Consider the following 23148-nt stretch of genomic DNA (forward strand, 5'->3'; position numbering starts at 1 on the left):
TAGGGTGCTCAGAAGGTTGAATCTGATTGGTCCATTGTCACAATTCACAGCAACTTAAGGAGTTTATTTGTAATATTCAATTCTAACAGTAAGATTCAGCCAACCAATTGCTTAACAGTCTCCGGGACGCTGCACACTGGCCCAAAAATCCTCCTGATTCGATGCAAAATTATTCTGAAATACGTTAAAAAATTGAAGTCTGTGTAATCTTACATGCATTGATAAAATGCCGTCTCCTTGACAATGATACACTCAACCTGCACTGCATGGCCTGAACTTGGTTTAATGCAGGACTAATATAGAATCAATCTGATGTGAAACAGACAAAAATTAATTGATTGGCTTACCATTATGACTGGTTCTAGTCTTGCAACAAGGTCTTGATAAGACTGAAAATGAACAGGTAAAAGGTTCTCATTAGTTTTTATATACACATTTCACTCAATAAATAAATGGAGTTGTTTTGAACAGCAATAATTTAAGAAAGAACTTTGCAGTGTATAAGGTAATTTTTGCAAAAATGTAGTAAGTATTTCAACAATGAGACAAAGTATAAACTGTCTGCTGCCTAAGGCCTTACATTGTACTCATGTGTTGTATATTTTGAATGTGATATTGAATTTCCATTTCTGTACTGCTGTGTTGGATAAAATTGCAAAACATTTGAAAACAAGCCTCTTGCATATTTTCAACATAACTGTGTCACATTCCAGACGAGTTCAACTTAAAGTCTTGTACACGTGAGTTTGGAAGTTGACAGGATTGACATTTATGAAGAGACATACCTCTCCCTTTGGATACCTGTAGTGATACTTATTCTGGTCCCTCAAGGCAAATTCTTCCGGAAATTTATCCTGGATTTCTTCATATGTCATTTCATCACAAACACCCTGGAGGAAGAACACAGGGAGAAACAAAGTCAGTGCGACAGAACTACTGTCTGACTGACCAGGGATAAACAACAATGCAGTATACAATGACTTTTATTCTTAAGTTTTTCATAGTTTGTGAGGATAAGCTTTTCTATCAATTTAATTTTTTTCACAGACTGAACAGAGTAAATTGTGTAAAGTAGGGATTGCATCTTGTGGAAAGGTAGTCTCTGCTGTGTGACTGAGTGTCAATGTTTGACCAGGTTACTGGCTCTGAGATGACACAGAGTCAGTCCCCCACTCACGACGGCCACACAAATACCAGACTACACACTGACTTCAAGCACTGACCAATGAGACCATGTGATCATTGACTTACTGCATCAATCTCATTGAGAGCTTTCCACTGTTCGATGGGAGCACTGCCAATGATTCCGTCAGCAGTCTGGGACGTCCGCTTCAGCTGGCTTGTCCACACTTTGAGGTCTGGTAAATTCTCAACTTCCATGTACTTCGCCAGGGCGTTTGCATACTGTTTGCCCCTTTCAGAAAGGTCTGAGTCACCACCTATCCTCCCTTTCAAATTTAATTCACTCTCACCATGCTGGAACACACAAAGAAAACTAGCTTACATCAATCTACAGATTGTATATGCTATCTTCCCTTATCTTTTGCAGAATGGATTTCTGCATTTTCTACTCAAATTATGCATCAAAGCACAAAAGAGCTTGGAATGGCACTTGATCACTGGGATTTTCAGTATGGAAACATATGTGGTCTAAATATTTACAAAATATTTGATTGCATAAACAGCTTAAAACTCTGCATAATTGCAACAGTACAAAATTGAGATAAAGGTAAGGATAGGTGTGGTGTAGAAATTACAAAAATAAACCAATTTGTTCGGGATATTTAACTATCAGACTGCAAATGATGCAGAAAATTTTTCCGATGAATAAAGTAAATCTTCCTACATTTACCGGGCAGGAAAGCTAAAATAATACTTACCCTTGTTAAATAAATAGTTCTTGGCATTATATGAATATTCATGAGGTAGTAGACAATACGACTTTGAATATGACCTGGAAATGCAGAATAATAGAACATTATAATTAAAACTTTTGAGGTTGAACTGAGATAAAAATAATACAATATATTCTTTTGCAGTGTATTAATATAAGAAGAAATCATTTCTCTGTTGGCTGTAAAGAAGCAGTACTTTCACATAGTTTTAAACTGTACTTACACCTACATGCAATATTTGAATATAAACATGACATGATCATGATTATATAAACTATTTGGGATTAGTGATGTCATTGACTGAAGTTGAAAGAGTTCAACTCTTGCAGTTCCTTATTATTTTGAAAATTCAGGGCATGCACCGTAAAAAGTCTCACATATCATAATTCAAGTAAATGTTTACGAATGTCAGGACAAATAGAACAAAATAGTTAATGAAGCATGTTTAGCAGTACTACTTACCATCAACTTTATTTACAAGAAATCTCTCTCCACAGTTCATGATTGTAATGTATGACTTCTCCCTATGAAAAAAAAAAGAACAAAATTATTTTTCAGCTTGATTTTCATCGTTATTTCAGGGATAATTAATCACATTGCTAAAAAAGTACATTTAAATCACCTTTTATGTGACAAAACAGGAACAATGACTCTATGACACAATATTTACAAACCATATTTATACAAGGGAACTACCTGTTTCTGATTACGGTGTCAATGCAAAGCCTTCATTTATTGCAAAATTTCATTGCACCATCTTGCACAGCTTTACTGTGCATGTATGAAATCGTGATATCTGTGATGTTTAGCAGTGCAGGATCACGGAAAACAATCAGAACGTGATGGCTAGAGTGGTTTTATCCTAAACAAAAGTTGACGCTCTTCACCTTATGGAATTTGAATCTACAAAAGGGGTCTTGAACATCCTGAAAAACTGGTACTTTTCTCAAATTTTTATATCTGAGATGAAGATGAGGTAAATGCACATTGTGAGGCAATAAAGGATCAGACAGTGCACTTCTCAAAACTGCACTTTAACATATCATCATGGCACTCATGTACCACACAGCAACAGGTGATACAGGGCAACAAACTCTAATAATCTTTCAAAATTCAAGATTTAAATCAAAATTTAATACTACTTTGTGGTGGTCACTTTTTATCAATTCCTTTCATCCATTTGATAATTACAACATGTTTTGTCAATGAATACAGATTTCTGCCACAGTACATGAATAAACAATTTCCTTCACATACCAGCATACAAACATACTTTTTACACGCAGGCATTTCACGCCATCTGGCATTGTGGTTATTTATAACAAGTTAAGCTATCTAATTACATATAATGTGAAATTACATAAAACAATTCAACTACCAGCAAACATCGACATTCTTGCCACATTATTACTTGAACTTTACACTACAATTCATGGGTAGATATATAATCAGTGACTTTGCTGACTCATACCAAGGGTAAGCTAGACTGTGGCATCCCAATGCTCCTACAGAAAAAGTAATTCCATGCTAAGGGGTTCTCTATAATGGCAACTCATACCAGGGAGTCTTTTCTCATTGCACCTAGCTACATTGATAAAGCATAGAAGCCACTCATCCAATAATCATCCACTTAATGGTGCCATGCATGGTTTCACAAAGTATAACATTCTCCAAATCAAAATTCTGTAATATACTGGTTTCATTTATTTATTTATTTTTTGCATTGTTGAAGTCCACAAGTCTGACCAGTCCAACTGAAATCAGCTTCACAAAAAATCCTGCCAAAGGAAGTAATGGGTTGAGGTTTAGGACACCTAGTGGAGGTTGTAGATTATACACACATACCTGTCATGTTCTTCATCCATGGGTTCATAGGCTTCCTCATAGTGGGTGATTCTCTGCAGGAAGTCTTGGATAGCTTCATCTTTGTTCATGTCCTTGTAATCAGGACTACTCAACTTGACTTCCTGAAAATACAGATGTTATACATGAAAGCCATGAGGGATACAAACTTGAAAAGGATGTGAGTACCTACAAACAGTAAATACTTGCATTTTAATTCCAAGCTAAAGATGCGTAGAAGACAACAAAACTTACCGCAATGTTTGCTTCTATTACCATTGGATTGTCACACACAGATTCAACAAAGAATACCTGAAATAACAATGACAGAATTTTAGCATGATATCTTGATGAGGTGATTATCTATATATATTACAAGTACTTTTTTGATTAAAAAATATTTCAAATTAATAACAACGCTGTCATAAAACATTATTCAGTTTCTAATTTCAGAGTTGACTTTCCCATAATCTAACAGTTATTAGAATTTGACGTATAAAAAGCCTACTACATCATTCCATATTTTTTTCAAACAATTGTCAGTGGGTTACTGAGAAAGTGACTTGAATTTTAGAGTGCTAATAACAAGCAACATTTGCAATGTACGAGTACAAAACACACGCATATAAATTTTGATGAATGAAATCAACAGTCTGTTGAGTATTCAACTGCCATGTTCTCAGTACTTTGCAGTACTTCCACAATTCAATCACATCAAATGAAATGAAATGAATTTAAAATCACTCTCAATTAAAAGCAATGCAACTGTGCGAACATTATGAAATTCCTGTTACTTGTCATCACTGATGAAACTGTTGGAGCAACACATACTGTCACTTCTTGCCAAAACCTAACTAACCTTGAAACATCTTTCTAGGCAGGCATCAAGGATTGCCTTCCGTCTCTCTCTAGTAGTGTTTGTGGCATCAAATACACCCACTTCACCATCAGCTTCAAGCCAATTGCACATATCCTCCAAGGCTTCCAAGGCACATTTCCTGTGATGATGGAACAAAGAAACTGCTTTACAAGGATTGTAAACCTTTCATGGAACACTGTCTGTATTCAGGCAACAACACTTCCTTGCTATTTATTGATACTGGAACTGAGAATTGTTAATCGGCAACTACTACAGATATTTTTAATTCCATCATATCTGTATTTAAGATCATACATTATCACTTTTAAAGATAAGTATATCATGTCAGACTGTAAAATATTTTAACCTTTCTAAGATAATGTTGATGATATAATGATGTGCCATCATGTAAGAAAAAGAAAATTTTACAACATTTGCTGGTATAGGGCTGACTCAATGAAATTTATGGAAATTCCTAAATTGAGGCCAGCGCATCATTCCAGAAACAGACATCACTTGACCATTTTTATTATTTTCAAATACTGATGATGTATGCTGTAGTTTCCATTTCCAACACTACAAAATATTCTTTCACTTTCATGGCTTTGCACAATAAACTAATTAAAAGAAACATCAAACATGTGAAAAGCTCTGGAGGTGTTTCACATATCACTGTACATGAAGGTTTTTTGCATTACAATAATTGCCAGTATTATGGTAGAAGAGTTTAATAATTAAAGAGATAGACGCTCCTATGATCTAATTACTTTCATGTTTTCTGTCATCATTTACAATTTCACCGAGCTAGAAAAATTCTATGAAAATATCTGTTTCAGTTTTCGAAACTCCATGGAAGGAAAGTTAGAACCGGTAAATTAAATACAAAACTGCTCACTTACACCCTAATTCTCTGTGCCGCTTCATTGTCAGTTCTGAAAAAATTATGATTGCGATAGCTATCTGTGGCATTTCTCCTGTATTCTCCGACATTAAAAACTGAAATGACATCAAGATGAGTAATTGACATTAGTTAGACAGCCATGTATATACATTCACATTGACAAATAAACAAAAGGATATGCAACATGAACGTGTTTAGTAGACGTGTCCATTAAAGTAATATGCGTTAACATTAGTCATGCTTGGCCTTGAACAACAACAAAATATCTCTTGTTTAGGACAATTGATGCATGAAAAAACTTACACTTCAAAAGACTTAGAATTCAGAGATGAATTGATTATGACCAATGGCTGGTTCACACATCCATTTTATTTCTGCATATATCCTGAACACAACAGATTTGTAACAGTATGGACATTTTCAACTGACCTCTAGTAGGAATTCCAATCCAGTTGAGGTATCTGGTAAGTTTCTTGGAGATGTAGGTCTTGCCCCTGGCAGGTAAACCAACCATCACAATAACAGTCTGAGGATGTGCTATCGGACATGATGCTAAAACAGAAGCACAACAAGGATTGCTGTTTATGTTTGGCATATTTGTCTGTTCTAAATATACAGAACAGGAACCACACAATATTCCAAACACCAAGCTGAAACAAATAAATAATGGTGAAATAAAGAGCACATCAACCAGGTATGAGGACACCCACTGGTCAGAGTGAAACGAAGATGAAAATCAGAGTTGTCAATGATTTTCTAACATTATGAATTCAAACAGTTCCCAATTCAAGCCCCATCTTCCGAGCCCCATCTTCCATTATTATGTTGGTCATAGCCCAGAGGAACTTTGGAACAACTATAGTAAAATGTACCTTATTTTAGAAATATTGTACATGATTATAGGCATTGGTAAAACTACTGACATTTATTTGTTAAGCTCATAAAGTGGTTCCCATTTCAAACTTCTCCCTGCCTTTCAAACTTTACGATTTATGATTCAAAAATCACTTTACTTCATTGGTTTTTCCAATTCCACTTCTATTTTGTAGTATGCTATAGTATGCATTTGTCTTTTTCTTAAAACTGTCAGCAGAACAGATGGTCAGGTTAAAACGTAGCTTTTTTTTGTGTGATGTTATAATTGTGTTAATTCAAATCCTGTTCCTTACAAAGTCCCACCTTCAAAACAATTATACTTCTTTGGTAAAAATCTGGGGTTGTGTAATTCAGAACTTTCTACAGACCATCAATGACAAACAGCATCCAAACCACCTGAGGTATTACGTACAAACAAGTTCATATTCAACAAATGTGCAGTGTACATTTTAGATTCTTCAAACAGATTGGAGATTACAATCTTGTGTTATGCTACAGGTCTACAGGTGAAAGGTAAAACCAAAGGGGAGGCCTGTCAAAAATGCTACAGATTAGTCAAAATACCTGTTAAAGTCCAAGTGTAAGTTTACAGCCTCTGGCACAACAAATAGCTTATTAATGTTTGTAGTATATCCTTGCAAGTTTGCTACCACTAGATTTGACATTGAATCATAGACGGTCTTTCTTATGATTAAACGGTTGTGTTCATTGTTTCATACAATTGAGTAATTTGAAGCCTTGTGAAAATTTTAGATCTCCTATCGGTAACATGGCATTAACAAAAGATGATACCAACAAAAATAAAACCATTTTCTTCTACTAAAATACAAAAATAAAACCATTTTCTTCTACTAAAATACAAATGTGATAAATACAATTGTGATAATATTTTAGAAATATTTGTATGACCTTGTCATAGTTTCCCAGTGAATATTGACAACTGGACATTTCTCAAATTCCATATTAGAATTGTTTTGGTTTGTGTTCTATTGTCAACGCTGCAGCTGCTTTGTCTTGGTTTTCATGTCAGCTTACATTTGATTTTCAATGCTACTGTTATGTACATACATTACTACAATGTAGATATTAAGTCAAATGAATTACACAAACTTTGTCAGGTATTATGTAACATACATCACATATTTCACATCAATCTACAACACACTAAACAGGAGTGATTTGTCATACATGTACACACAAACAATAGACTTGTATAGACCACTGCCCATGGACTTATTATCAGTAAGTCCTATCTGAAGACTGTTGGAATCTTGCAAATAAAAGCACTATTTCTAGTATTGAAAGAAAACTCGTCTCTGGGCTTGACAGCATGTTATATAGAACAGTGCATGGCTTTGAAAGTCCCTACTACTGTTACTCATATTAACTACAGATATATTTTTTAGACATTGTTTTGAAGAAATATTCTCTGAGAAACAACAGAACATATCAAATATACTGAACATGGACATTGTATTGAGATGAAAGGGTTCAGTCTTGTTGACATAAGTCTGGGACTCCACTCAATAACAGCAAACCAATCAATACTTCTGGGTCATACATAGCAACCTAATACATTATTCATGTTGGAGATTTCAAATAACGGTAAATGGTATAATTTAAAGTCAACCACTGCCCTGTTTTGGAGACAGCTGAAAAATTACACAGTCTCAGTTGCCACGCTTGTTCCCGTAACTCACAACATAGTGATATGTACTGTACTATATCACAAACTGAATGGAATACCTTTCGTGACACACACATCAGGAAGCACCGCCTTAGCCCAAATACATATTAATTACTGACTGTGCTATTTTGTTGTGTAGGCTTGTGTCACGAGTTTACTGCATGGTAAGTACCACCCCAAACACGTGTGTGTTCACTGACGTACCAACACAAATATTAGTATAAATATCATCCTGTTGCCAGTACACCGGCAAATGCAATGTAATTTAATAATTTGAGTTGTTTTCTTTCTGCTTAGAGGACAAAATACCGACTCCTATCCTTTGAAACTACAGGATCCTTCTAACAAAGGACTGTAGATTGTAAGTTCTGAGATTTTCTGTACAAACAGGCTGCCGAATCATATACTCTCTGTGCAGTGCAAAATTCAGCCACTTTATACAGACTACATGGCAGTAAAAGCCGTTTCTATTTCCTTGGTCAAAACATGATAAAACAATAAATACTGAGCTGCATCTCAATCCTTTAGTTTACTGTTCTCACTTCTTTCCTTATCATGGACAATCATCTGAATCACTGATTATCTCTTGGCTTTGTTCTATCTCTTCTATTTTCTATTGGCAAGGCTAAGGCAATTACATTAGCCTTATCAGCACAGTTGACATTTACCACAGTGCCATATATAACACACTTTCCAAAAGTTACATAATAGATGTCTGTATGTACTACAGGTACACTTGCTCTTCCTACGTGAAACTACCTACGCTACCAGACCATGAGGTTCTCTAAGTAAACAGCACTATAATAATATACAACATTTTGCTGTTTTGAATAGAGTGAAAGTCCTGCTATTCTTGTGTCTATGAATGAAATCGAAAGCAAGTATAACTGAAATGAAAAGAAAGAAATAGCTTTCTTTTTGGGTAGATTTCGGAGGAGTCACAAATTATGCATTTATCGGTACATGCACGACATGGCAGGTAGATGGACACCCCATGCCTCATGCCGGTAAACACCTGGTAGACACCTAAACAAAGGAGTAAATAATAAGAAATCAAACAATCAGCACCTTTCTTTCAGTTGCACAATGGCCGAAAATCAGACACAGCACGAATATTAGCAAGACTATTCACGCCACCAATTAAGTGAAGTTCACAAGGGAAAAATAAACAAAATGTGCAATTGTCTCTATTTTCCGGTGTTCAGATTAGATGCCTATGCCATTAAAATCTCTCTTTGACTGTCAAAATATAACTTACAGCTGATGATCTGCTTGGGTAACGGCATGACCCACAACTGGACGGGCTTTACATATGTGACAGTGAAGGATGATACCGGTACCGGCGTCCGACGGAAAATTTGTGGCGAGTCGATAAGCTTTCAAAATGTAAACAAACGAGATTTCTCGCCTTCGACAATCGCAATAGCAACGTTCTTCGTCGACGCTCGGTGTGTGCTGCTTGTAATCTAATGAAAATTCGCGTCGGAAATATGATCCTTTGCCGACTTAACCATCGTGTCGATGATTTTTCACGTTATAGATGTCGCGTGATCGTTGCTTGTACATAGGCCCTCACTATCACGGGGCTTTGCTCGTCGAGTACATGCACGAAGTAAAAGTGTTCACGCGGCCGATACATGTCAGTGACGTCACACAATAGGGTGATATGTAAGGCCATATGATTTGACGACACATCCGGTTTACGTTCTGGGCTGGTCGTTTCAAATTTGCATGATAATAGTTCCGGACATTGATTGCCACTTTGACAGACACATAGTACGTACGTGCATCGGAACACGGGCGCTGTTCATGTTTCACCACGCCTGACGCGGTGCCGGGGCACAGGCCGGGCTAAGTGTATATACACGCGTAGCGCTAGCGTAATGATCGCCCTCAACGTTTTTGACACGCTGTTTTAGGGGAAGGGTGTTTACAAATAACATTATCCACGGAAATAACCAATAACTTCGTTTGTACATATCAAAGTGTCCATCGACAAAAATAACACTAAGCGCCATATAACATACAATACATAAAATATCTGAAACGTTTCCTCTGAAGCCGTTCTTCCTTACTTGCGAAGTATTACAACATGACGATCGGATGAACTCATGAATGAACTTAGCAATAGCAATGACTGCTTCGATTCCGACCGCTTTGGGAACAACACAGATACTTCCGTCCATTTACAGCTTACTATTTTTCCATATCAAAGAATAAACATAAAAGAATTTAAAATATTACGAAAAATATCGAGAAGTTTTGGTCTAAAATTTACCTGCTCTCACAAGCGGAGTCCTCTGACTGACTGCCGACATTTTCCTGTGACTGATGACGTCAGCAAATCTGAGCTCAGAATAGCGTGACGTTTATCACACCAAAATAAACTTTACATATTTTGAACCGGAAGGCCCAACATAAGCAGATTACAGCTGAAAAAGTGCAGACCGAGTTCGGCCTTTTTGCCGCGCCGTCAGCTCGACTGTTTCCCAAATATTGGTAAGTCATCTACAAAAATTTGCCGCAACATCGCCAAGAGCATCACCTCAATCATGCAACCGCACGATTCGGTTTCTTTTTCTAACGGCCTTCACTCTGACTGTGAGGGAGTATGCAGAAGAGAGCCTTGATTCCACCGGCATGCAAACCATAGACAGTAGAGGGGGGAAGTCTATGTGCAAGCTCTACGCACGGTGACAACAACAAGGTTGCGCATATGTGATGTGACACTATTCAAATTATCAGTTTTACTAAATCAGAGACGGTACATATGATCTAATACATCATGGAGTTACGTTTCTAGCTCCATGACCACATGCACTGTCCTCTCCATGTAAAATAACGCGGCCTATAGTGTCATGGCTGATACCGTAATAATGACGTCCGGAGATAACTCGGTGAATATTATACTGTGTGGACAGCATTCCCTATCTGCTACCCCATTCAAAATACTTTAGTATTAAACTGGGTGACACTGATCTGTGTGCCAGTGGAGTGTGAGGCAGAAGACAAGGAATACTAGTAATATAGTTTTCATTCGTCAACATGACACAGCAATATCTTACAATTTTGATAAACAGGGATGCACATTTATCAGATGGTGTTGAGTTTGACACTTGGTAATTTCAGATTCAACCCTTACGAAAAAACATGCGAATATGAGAAATTATTCCACAATTTTGCCTCCAAACTGCTGAATGTGTACAAAAGTTTGATAATGAATGTACTAAAGTTTGATAATGAATGTACTAAAGTTCGATGATAAAAGTTACTCCCAGATCTATATAAACAGCTATTCCGTAGCTCCTGTCTGTTTAGGTAATACCTATAAAAGTACAATGTACAGAGTTTTAACTTAAATATTTTGAGTCATGATACACATATACGCTTTTGGTTTTGTCTTTCTACAGGATGTGAGACTCACCTGAAAGGGGCAGTTCAAATCATTATGGGTGACCGTCGTTTGTATCTCAGATGTCAGACAAAGAACGGAAGAAAGCCAATTGAAGATTTATCTCTGAATTCAACTGTGGGCAGCCTTCTCCACAAGTTATTTGAACTGACTGGCATCCCTGTTGAGTCACAAGTAATCAAACATGGATACCCTCCCAAAATCATTGATCTGTCAGACAGAAATGCACTTCTACAAAGTTTACCATTTCGTTCCGGCGACAATGTACTCGTAGAAGAAAATCTTTCAGCAGGACCAGCAAAACGTCTGCCTAGATCTGTAAAATCTCCCATTGGAGGACGCTTGAGGAAACTTTCAGTGGATGCGGATAATTCCTGTTTGTTCACAAGTATAAGTTTGCTTTTGGAAGAAGGAGATGCAGCACCTGGTAGAGCTGTAGAACTGAGGAAACTTATTGCTAGCGTAGTGTCAAATGATCCCAGCACGTACAATGCTGCTTTTCTCGGCAGGGACAATGATGAATACTGTGCATGGATTCTTAGTGATGAGAGCTGGGGTGGTGCCATTGAAATCTCCATTTTGTCCAAGTTCTATGGCGTTGAGATTGACGTTGTCGACATACAGTCCTGCAGCATCAGTCGGTTTGGAGAATCAGATAATTATCCAAACAGACTGCTGGTGCTGTACAGTGGGATCCATTATGACCCTCTGGTTTTGGAAACAGGTGATCCTAGCCAACCTGCGCAAACTGTTTTCCCTACAACGGATGACACAGTTCTAGCAAAGGCGCTATCCCTGGCAGAAGAGGAGAGGCGACAGAAGCAGTACACTGACTTGGCCAGGTTCCGGTTACGATGTCTCGACTGCAATACCGGACTGACTGGAGAAGCCGAAGCCCAGTATCACGCGTCAAAGACTGGTCACAAAAACTTTGAGGAAGTCGGGATGTAACACGGTGCCGCATGGCCTCTCGTGAACAGTGGTAGGGCACTCATATTAGTGATCAAATGGAATTTGAGAATGTATTGGACTTATTTTTAATAATTTATAGGCTGTACTGCTCTTGCCCACAGATCACCTAGATATACTGCCATAGGACAATGAACTACAATCACTTTAATAGAAACATGGAGGTAGTAGATCCTCCCTTTACTACCTCCATGATGGAAATAAATTTATTTACACATACCTCTATTGTTACATATGGAAATTAGTTGGTTCTGTCATTAGCCCATATGGAAAATCTCAAAATGTTTTTATTGTAATGTGTGTGCAAACACTGAAAACAAAATTGCATTCATGAGTCTTCTAAATGGCCTTCAAAATGTAAATATATGCTGTGAATCCAGCTCAGGAAGTTGTCAACAAGGGAGTGTCTCTGAAGAAATGATCTAAACATGTAAGCTATGTAGGTAAAGTATGCCCCCGTGCTCTGAAAAGAAATTTTGCAGTCTACAGGGATGTAGCAAATTCTCTCACCACATATAAAATTAGGTGTTACAGACTGAAATCCCATTGGATGCCAGGTAAATTTTTATTTCTAAAAACCTAAGCAGTGAGTAATTTGGTAGTTTTTCCATTGTTTACAGCCAGAACTTTGCCATTCATAGGCAGTTATTTTTTCCCCGTCCACCTCATTTCTACATCCCTGCTGTCAACAAATACTGAAAAAGTTGAGAACCGAAAGACTTAAACATTTGCTCAAACTCTCCTTAAGGAACCTTCAAATATCCTTTTTTTTCAAAATCAAGAATACAAGTCAGGGGTCACCACGCAAATGTTGGTACATGTGCACTAGAGAAACAAATTACCTGCATGTATTGATACTTAAAATCTAAAATGGCAACCATCCCTGTGTTAACCCTATGTGGGAAAAATAAAATTTTCGATTATCACAAAAAAAAAATAACGACTGGAAAATTTATTTACTACAAAACTTTCAAAATGAGTCAACACAAGAGATAACCCTGAAAAGTACAGAAACAATTTCAGAGTCCAAAGTCTGTCCTTAAGGTGCATTCTACCTCAAGATCTCCTATGTGTTTGATCCGTAAAATCAAACATTGAGTAGAGTAACGGTGTGTGTAACTCTGCATCAGTGTGATGGTACAATGTAGAAGGTTGGAGTGACTGTAACAGTGAACAGCTCCTTCTCATCAGGGAGACTGCATGTCTGTTTTTGGAAACACATTCACAAAGGGGTGTACATGTAATCTCTGATTGCAGTCACAATGCAGTGAAGTGCAACAAACCCATCCCTCCATAGCCGTGCCCTAATTTCTGTGTAAATAATCAACCTATTTATTAAAATGTTGTCTGTTTTCAGGACTTCCTTTATAATTTTTTTACTTTTGTACGAGCTTCAGGAATAAGTTTATAACTTTGCATAAGATGTTTCACATGGTTAAGACATTTACTTTAATAAATACATCCTGGAGATGTGCAAATCTAACAAATTTATTTTCAAATGCTGAAAGAAGTTTAATGATTGTCAGACCAGAAAGCAATAATTAATCACACTAAAAATAGACATAATGCTTGAATGAAACATGACATTCAAATAATGCTGACAAATATTTCTGGAACCATGTATACATTTGCATGGTAAATGTGAATGAAAAAGTGTGTGCCATATTTGGGTTGTTTTTACCAAATACAACTTGTACATGTAATAGTACTATACAGATGACAGTGCTCTTGGATCTGTCTTTTATTGTTCTTTACAGTCATGAACTCCAACAGGTTGTACAATAGTACTGTATTCACAGGATTTGCCATTTTTGTGCATCAGAAGCGTTTTTTTTTATAAATGTTTACATTCAGAGAACTTGCCATCCTAAATTTATGCATTGTTGCAACAATTTTGCAAAAAATAAAATGCTCTTCTGAGTATTTTCGGGTGTGGTATGTATTTAATGTATTGATGCAAATGTACGGTAGCTCAAAGTCGAATGTTGCCTCCCAAAATGATGACCCAGAAAATGTTAAGCAATGTCAGAGTCCAGTTTTTCATCTTTTCGATGAAAATTGATTAAGAAAGATGTCAAGTACTTCGATGTTACATGGAACTGGTGATATGATCTATGGTAGAGAGAAAACACTCAATACTAGTTTACATAACTTGCATATTTTTTCATGTGGTATTCAGACAATGCTCGGCAACTTCTAATGTATGTTGTAACGCGGCTTACAAGTGTCATATTTCTTATGAACTTTGATATTTGGTTTTGTGACTGAAGAATTTTGAATACAGACATTATCTTGTGAATACCAACCACTGCTGTTTTGACTGTCTTAGGCAGAGGCATCTCATTTGCATTTACAAATTTTATCAAATCTGTTCTTCACATCCAGTGGTCGTACTTACAAAGTTTGTACTGTAGAGAAAGACAGCTAACCTTTGAGTATTTCATGTTGCCGTAAGCCAGAAGGGCTTGGGTTCAGACGTGAAACGTTTGGAATTCTATCCCCAACACTGAGGGCGCTCTTTTCATTATACAGACAATGGCCTTGCCCAAAGTATATTGTACCAGAGTAAATTGAAGGAATAAACTTCAGCAGACTGTTGCCTTGATGTTGGGATGATCACAACATTGAAAGAATAAGCAGGCTATTGTGTTTATGGTGGGGGATAATATCCTTGATGAGTGGCAGCCATAAACTGCATACCCTCTGGGCAAATGCCAAGCGATTTGCCTGGCTTGTCTAATTACAGCAGTACCTTTATATTGCCTTTAAATGATGTCACTTCAGCACTCATGGTCATTGCTAGTTTTTGGTCTAGTTTAATCCTTCTTTTACGATTGTTTTACCATAGTGAAATTGAGCTTTACCAATGTCACATTGATAAACATAATTTTTTGGGGTGTCAAGTGATGCTCATGGTTTTACTCTGTGTCTTTACAATCTACAGTGGATTTGAAGACACAGTCCTCAATCCCTGGTTTTCACATTAATACTTGTATTTACATGGTGTTAGTCCTTTGCTTTCCATTGAAATTTTTATCAAGTTGGTCAATTTGCTTTAAGAATTATCTAAAATAAAAGTACACCTCTATATGTTGTGGTATGTTGATGCCAAAAAATGCATCTCGCCTGTTTCTTCTGTCTATCTTGCAACTTAGCGCCAATCTACCCTGGGGCACGATTAGCACCTTGGGATTTTTTATTTAAAAATATTGTCTGAATGACTGTCAGTCATCAAACCCACTCTATTGATGTTCTTATTGTCTGCAGAAAGGCAAACCTTTCACCCCCAGTTCCCTGTATACAGGTCCAACTTTACCATAGAAAACAATGGACTTGGGACAAACCACGGTGGTGAAAGGGTTAAAGCTGCAATTTTCAATCCCAGGTTCTTGCATTGGTGGAGTTCTCCTCCCAGTCAAATACTTGGCCAGTACGATGTTTGATATCTATAACATCAATTACACAAACTGATCTCAACCTTTTGTCACCTTTTGCTAATCCTGCAAACAGAGTTTACACAAGGGTTTGATTGACAGTCGGTTTAAATCCCCAACGGTCATTGATTCCCCACCACCAATGCTCAAATTTCCTAAAAAATCGTCTTCCAGTCGCACAAGAATTTGAATATAACCACAGAGTTCAATCGGCAGCAGCTTCACACTGACCACTTGGCAATCTGTCTGCGTTTTTGCGGCCCGAAAAACTAAAAACTAAAAAGTGAGACTTGAGTGGACACCGTGGGTCATCAGTGTATTAGGGAGATGTGTAGATATTTCATGAATAGTGTTTGACCATTGCACATTAAATAAGGAATTGTGTGTTAACACAAATCCAGTTTGTAAGTCGACGAAGCTAGGCTGCCTGCAGAACAACATGTCCCGAAGTCACTTTGCATTGCTGACGTAGACATCTTATAACTGGCTATCTAACTACTCATCTGCTGACGTAGACACCTTAGCATCTGCTATCTTGCTACCAATCTTTCTTGCGCACGGCACTTGACCTAATCCTTGCTGCAAGCTTCTGGTCCAAGTTCATTCATTCTAGGCCATCAGGCTGTCTGCCAAGCTATCCCGCCACCAACCCCATCTCCTCCTTGGTTCCACTAGTCTGCTTCTCACTGTGGGCCGTCCATTGCATGTACCCCCACTCAAGAAGGTGGTCTCCACCGGCCCGGTGGAACCACTTTCACTTTCGGCTTTCCAAAGGTCTGCAATCACAACTTTGCAACCCAAACCTTTGCCCAGGAAGCAGACTGGCGGAGACCCCTCACCCAATCTTTGAGTTATTTTGTGCTTAGTTTTGAAATGGTTTTTGCCTAGATTTTACTTTCGTAGTTTTGCTTGACATTGTATTTTCCGTAATTAGGTTATCACTGCTTTGTATTTGTCCACTGTTGCTTATTAAATTCCTTGAACACCATATCCTGTGTAGCGGTGTGTGCTTACAAATTATTTTTGTGAGTTAAGCGTACTTAAGTGCGTCTAGCTGTTAGTTTGGTAATTATTTAATTATGGAACAGCATATGTTCATCAGACAGGCGATCATTAAATGTGCAAACTAATTTAGAATGTAAGGCTTAGATTTCTATAGAAAAACTGGATATACAAAAAATTTTGAATTTGTTTGGATGCATTATTGATTCACTTGAAATCATCATCGTAGACAGCGAGCCTCATTGTGCTCAAGTTTGTGGGAATAATCTGACATAGAATGCAATTTAAAAAGAGAATTTCATTGATAAATAGCATAGAGAGTAGTAGTCTCTCTGTACAGACTGTAAGTAGTGACAAAGAAATGTCAATACTGTCATACACAAATTATAGAGTAGGTATTTAATGTGAATAAGAAATCTACAGGCTTACTGACCATTTTCAAAACTGAGAACAAAGTGTACTGAGAAGTGGAGAACTGTATCACACATGACAATTTGTGTAAACATTTATTATTCTCAGTCTTTGGCGCAAAACATCACTTAACAGTGGTGAGAAAGGGGATGACTAAATCTATGAGCGATAGTCTACTAATGATAAATGAACATGCATTTCTGCTTATTGGAAATGAGTGTTATTTGTATTGAAAATTATTTTTTTTCCATTCAAATGTCACATTTATGTGTGTGAATTGAAGGCTGCAAATATTGGCTTATGATCACTGAAATAAGATTCAAGTACATGACCTTCAATAGGATCAATATTGGTGTAGATGTGATCAAGGCATGAATTATAATCAGTTGTTGGAGAGTGTATCAGCTGTTTGTAATCATATGTTTCTGTCATTAACTGTAATAGTTTCTGTTTTCTGACAGAATTGTCTTGCATATCTACATTAAAATCACCGATTATGACAATGGGGTCATTGGGATGAAGTTTAAGATGCAGGTTAAAAATCGCCTTTTCAAAAGTTGAAATTACAGTATTTGGATTACAATATGTACCAATAATTTGCAAGATACCAATAGGTGTTTGATACTTTGATAGTGTGAATTCAATGCCACCATAATCAATGCTTTGTGGTGTTTCAAAATAGCCATGTCTGGAGTAAATAACAGTGCCATGTGCTGATCTCTGATTTCCTGATGATGACCCATCATGTCTGTAAGTTACATAGCCTGGTAAGTCATAACTGGAACTATCATTTGGGGACAGTTTTGACTCTGTACAAATTATCACATCTGCAGCTGTTAAACTGTAATCACATGCAACATCTTCATAATGGGCATGTAATGATCTCACATTTTGATGTGCAACTACAAAATAGGTCTCATCGTATTTGTAGGGAAATTGTAAATTTGGTTGTAACATTGCTTCAGTGCGTAAACGATTCATTTCTGTTTGAACATCACTGCTGACTGTTATATTTTTTGGATGCAGATTCAGAATATGAAGACCTTCTAGATGAGTTACACGACTCAGTGCAACATAATGTAGATGATACTGTTTTTGTTTGGCAGATCTACAACAACCTGTTGGAGTGTGTCACCTTGTGAACGGTGTATTGTTTTCGCACTAGCTGGACGAATAGCAAATTGTTTTCGTAAGACTTCAGCATTTTTATAACGACCTACTTTGAACTGTCTTGATATTTTTTGTATTGGAGTCCACTGAGCTTTGATACCACTGTGCAGTAGATGTTTCTTGTCATGACGTGTTTTGCGGCCTACAGACTGATCATCAAACTCAATCCACAAATTGGTGACATTGTTGTTATCTAGTATATCAATGAATCGGATTATTCCTGATGCACCATTTATGAGGCCATCTTCAACTGATAAATTTATGCAGAGGTCAATTCTCTGTCCAATGGCAATATGCACTGTATGTTGTAAACCCATTGTCTTTTGAGCTGCTTTTGGAACACTCTTTAGGATTTTAGTTTTAACAGCTTGATCAACATCACCAATAACTGTGTCTACTGCTTCAGTGGTTGTCTTAAATCCTGTCAATTTGTTAAAGGCTAGGATGTTATGTGAATCAACACTGGCATTGCTGTAGAAAATGTGGACTATGTCAGTAACATGTTCTGTAGTTTCATCTTCATAGTTCAATTGCACAATACGAGTCTCAAGGTATTTAATGTCATTGTCTGTATGGTTTCCTTCTCGAAGTCGGTTTAGTAACTGAGCAAAGTTTGCATCATTTTTTTGTCTCATTATTTCTGTTAATTCAAACATTGTAAAACATTCTTGCCAAAATTTGTTGCTAAAGGCCCATAGTTCACATTTAGATCTTGAAAAATCCAACCATCAAACACAGGTTTGAGTTGAAACAAATCACCACTACTAATGATACTGACACCACCAAACAACTTCTTGTTACCCATTATTTGCTGCAGCCGTAGATTCACATAATTGAACATGCCATTACCAACCATTGAGATTTCATCAATAAATATTACTTTCAGGTTTCGATACTTTGCTTGCAATGTATTGAGCTTATCTGTTGAGAGTGCTCTGTAGTGAAAACCTTGACTAGCAGGTATTTGAAGTGCACTGTGAATAGTAGTACCACCAAGATTGTATGCAGCTTTTCAGTTGGTGCCATTAGAATCATTGTGATAAGGTCAGGGTTTTCACCTGGTATACTTCCAAGGTATCGTAAGAGTGCTTGGTATATTGCTTTGACTACCATAGATTTGCCAACTCCTGCTCCACCTGTCAGAAACAGACATAACTGAGCATCTTTAGTTTTTACCCAATTGAGAATATGATAAAATATTTCTTTCTGTTTCTCATTTAGTTTCCTTACAAGATTATGGAAATCCTGCTTGTTCATTCTGGGTTGCTGTAAATCCTCAATGTATGGGTTATTGACAGCAATACCTAGGTCTTGACCAATATCATAATTTGAATGTTCAGGTTTGTCTGGATTGAAAGATGCATAGCCATTGTTTTCAATTGAACCCTGGTTAGCATCTTGTTCATCATTGTGTATTGCATTAGGTGCTACTGTACTCACAGCATTATTTTGTTCAGCGTTTTCATTCTGCAGATTCTCTATTGCTTGCTGGAGAACTTCAGCATTATGTTGGTATTGACATCTCTTTGCATCTATGTCTGCCTTCAACTGCATATATTTCTCTTGATATGAATCAGAATTCTCAATGAGTTCACTTTCAGATTTCCAAGGATGAAACAGCATTAATAGTTCTCTGTAATGATTCTCAGGTTCTTTTGCTTTGTGGAAGTTAACATATCTAATTACTTTACATTTTTGACGTTTTTTGTAGATCAGTCCACCAACTTTGTATGAAACATGTGACTCAGATGATGGTTGTACAAGTTCATCATCAACATTGTCATCATAGTGGTTTGTTGATTATGTTTTGTGTCATCTTTGTGGAAGTCAAACCAAGCTGCAAAATCTGCCAGGCACCATGCCAAGAGAGGTTTTGGGCGACGTTGGTACTTTTTAATGAGACTGTCAGTTTCTATGTCAGTTGATTCTGGAGGCATTCCTTGAATTTCACAGAGTGGTTTCAACAAAATTGTGCGACTGTCTGGTGGTGATGTATTAATAAAGACAAAATCACGTGTAGCACGGCGCAGTGACATTTGAAGTACCAAATATACAGCTTCTTGAGCACTCACTTCTACATGGTTAAGAAACTTATTTCCAATATGTCTAACTCTGTCTTTGATATCTTTATTACCTTCTCTTGCTTCCTTGGTGGCACGCTCTAGTAGGTTACTCATACCTCGCTGAGCCTTACTTATGTATGACACAATGTACATCGCACATGCATATGGGTCTAGAATAAACTGAATATCCATATTTGCTCTCCAAGCTTGTAGTAATGTTAAATTGTAACTATTAATTCTGATATCATTTGGTGTTCTCTTGAGAAAAACCTTGTCAGTTGCAAGTGATGAGCGAATAGCATCAATGTATGTTTGCTCATCAAGTTTGAGTTTGGACAGAAATTCCTCAAATGTGATATCATCACCCATACACATATTATCCAATTCCGCCTTTATTTTGACATAGTGTTCTTTCAGTTGATTTTGTGTTTCCTCTGGACAATCAGATTCAAGAGGAGTCAGTATCATTGTTTTTGGCATTGGTGGCAATGGGAAGCCAAATCTACAGACACATTGTCCCTTCTTTTTGCAGGTTTTGGCATGTCTATGTAGTTGCAGGTTGATCAGATTTTGCAGTGTCTCATCATCAGAATTCATTAAATTTTGACAAGAGATGTATCTGTCAATGAAGTCAGTGATTGTATCATTATCATCTTTATCATACTGTGGAGCATCTTTGATCCATACCAGCATATGAATATGTGGTGATCCTCTCTGTTGAAACTCAACTCGATAAAAGCTATCTGCTATTTCACCAATAGGATGAAGAGAACTCTCTAAGAAATCATGAAGAAATCGTTGTACAGAATAGTCAAAATGTCTTGCACAAGTCACAGGATCAGACTGAATCAATTCACATTTGTCTTTCCAAGTCATTTGACTAATCTCTTCATCAGTGTATAATTTGTGATGCACAGTTTGTCCAAGTATTCGTAGTAAATGATGCCATCGAGTTTCTGCAGCAGAAAATGAGAGGAAAAATGTGGGTAGTCCTAGCTGACGAATCATTGCAAATAAATCTCTTTTTGCTTTTTCCCAATATGGTGGTGATCCTCGGACAGTTCTCAAAATTTTGTAACCTTCATCAAGATGCAACACATTTTGTACTTGCTCATGAGATTGGAAAGAAGCAGCTTTCAATTGTTTGCCTTCAAATTTACATTTACGTAGAGATAATGTAGCTTTGTCTTGTATTTGCTTTACTTGTAATTTCTTAAGTTTGAAGAAAATGTTCGGCACTGATTTAGCAACTCTCCTGTCTGAATGTCTTAGTTCCCATTTACATAGTGTACTGTAATGTACAGGTACTTTTGTCTTTGGTCTAGGTTGGCCAGCAAATATTGTAGGAAATGACAACTCTTCAGAATATTTATCTTGAAACAAACCCATCGGTTTATTGCGTTCTCCTGGAGCATAGCAGTATGCACCATCATTGTCAATATCAGTTGTTTCAGGTGTAAGTAATGTATCAAGATTTCCTGTAGCACGGTCATCTATGTTTGTCACTTCTGTCCACTCATCATCAGATTCTGTGTCAGATGTTACATTTGTTTGCTCTGGCAAATTAGGACAGTCTTTTGTGTTACTTGTTTTATTTGTGTCATTTTCAGTATTTGTTGTTACATGTAATAGATTCTGGTGGTTCTGATCCCTATTACTTGTACTTTGTGCTTTGTTTATGTTCAGTTCACTGTCAGCATTATCTGTGGTATATGTAATAATCTTATCAGTTGTGGCAGTATGTGTTACTGAATGATCCGAGTCATTTTGATTTATACCTGTATGACTATCTGATCTGTTAGATTCATCTGTGCATTGTGTATCATCAGTTGCAATTTGTTTATCAGAGTTGTCTTGAGGTAAAAATTCTTTCCATTTGCTGTTTATCTTTAACTACACCAAAATGATTTGTGTGGGGTGAGATAGTGACATTTTCAGACTTGTACAGACAAGAATTTGTACTAGCCACTGTGCAGCATCAACAACTTTCTGTGGTCTAATATTTTGCACTTGATATGCATGTTTGTAACTTTGTTTTCTTTTTAGCTTTAGTGGTATTGTTTGTGATGCATCTAATGGGCGTGGCAATGTGTTAACAGTTGTAGATATATCACATGGTACGTTTACAACATTCCCTCGTAATGAAGTCTGTTGTCCTCGAGGTAGCTCTCTCAACTGCATAAATGGAATACGTAATGCAACTAGTCTTTCTTCTAATGGATGAAGTGCAAGCTCTTTTGGTAAAGTTGGAAATGACATGTTGTTATGCACTGCACATGGAGGAATGTTGCCCTTTTTCAAATATGAATAACATGTTGAGCAAAGCCATTGCACATCATTATCATCATGTGTTATCCTGAGTCTAGTTATAAGTGGTAGAGTGTCTTTGATATTGTTGTAATTAATCAAAGTTTTTCTGTACCAGAGCTGACTACAACATGCACACTTATAGTGAGGTCCATCAGAAATACTTTTGTGGAAATATTCTATAAGTTCTTGCACATTCAGTTGTGTACAGTGTCTTTGGTTCTGTTTTTGCCTGTTGTCATGTAAACGTTCTTTTGCTCTGTAATTTTCATTGGTCCGTCTTTTCATCATAGCAATGGTGTTTCTTACCTTTCCTTTTC

At 37.0% G+C, this 23148-nt stretch overlaps 2 protein-coding genes across 10 annotated transcripts in view; one reads left to right on the plus strand and one right to left on the minus strand.

Moving 5' to 3' along the window:
• Positions 1-23148, minus strand: part of LOC139135037 (6-phosphofructo-2-kinase/fructose-2,6-bisphosphatase-like) — a 43965-nt gene that overhangs the window by 11498 nt on the left and 9319 nt on the right. For 3 of the 9 annotated variants that reach the window (XR_011552919.1, XM_070702221.1, XM_070702224.1), the window contains exons 1-11: positions 10339-10494; positions 5927-6049; positions 5496-5592; positions 4597-4735; positions 3993-4049; positions 3741-3862; positions 2358-2419; positions 1881-1954; positions 1252-1476; positions 786-890; positions 348-389 (exon numbers count right to left, since the gene is read on the minus strand). Coding sequence is in view for 6 of the 9 variants with exons in the window: in XM_070702221.1 (XP_070558322.1) it covers positions 348-389; positions 786-890; positions 1252-1476; positions 1881-1954; positions 2358-2419; positions 3741-3862; positions 3993-4049; positions 4597-4735; positions 5496-5592; positions 5927-6049; positions 10339-10378 (1086 nt within the window). In the remaining 3 variants the exon portion in view is untranslated. Of the gene's footprint in view, positions 1-347; positions 390-785; positions 891-1251; positions 1477-1880; positions 1955-2357; positions 2420-3740; positions 3863-3992; positions 4050-4596; positions 4736-5495; positions 5593-5926; positions 6050-9318; positions 9714-10338; positions 10495-23148 lie in introns of those variants that run through there. The other 6 variants (XR_011552918.1, XM_070702220.1, XM_070702223.1 and 3 more) reach the window with 4 other exon arrangements.
• Positions 10421-14746, plus strand: LOC139135038 (ubiquitin thioesterase OTU1-like). Its single transcript, XM_070702226.1, has 2 exons — positions 10421-10559; positions 11471-14746. The coding sequence occupies exon 2, from the start codon at positions 11509-11511 to the stop codon at positions 12421-12423; it is 915 nt and encodes a 304-aa protein (XP_070558327.1). The 5' UTR covers positions 10421-10559; positions 11471-11508; the 3' UTR covers positions 12424-14746.

The sequence above is a fragment of the Ptychodera flava genome, chromosome 6, assembly GCF_041260155.1.
Source record: "Ptychodera flava strain L36383 chromosome 6, AS_Pfla_20210202, whole genome shotgun sequence".
In the NCBI taxonomy this organism is placed as follows: Eukaryota; Metazoa; Hemichordata; class Enteropneusta; family Ptychoderidae; genus Ptychodera; species Ptychodera flava.

Bases quoted from the DNA above. Each gene is read 5' to 3' on its own strand.
- LOC139135038 (XM_070702226.1), top strand. From the start codon at position 11,509: ATGGGTGACCGTCGTTTGTATCTCAGATGTCAGACAAAGAACGGAAGA.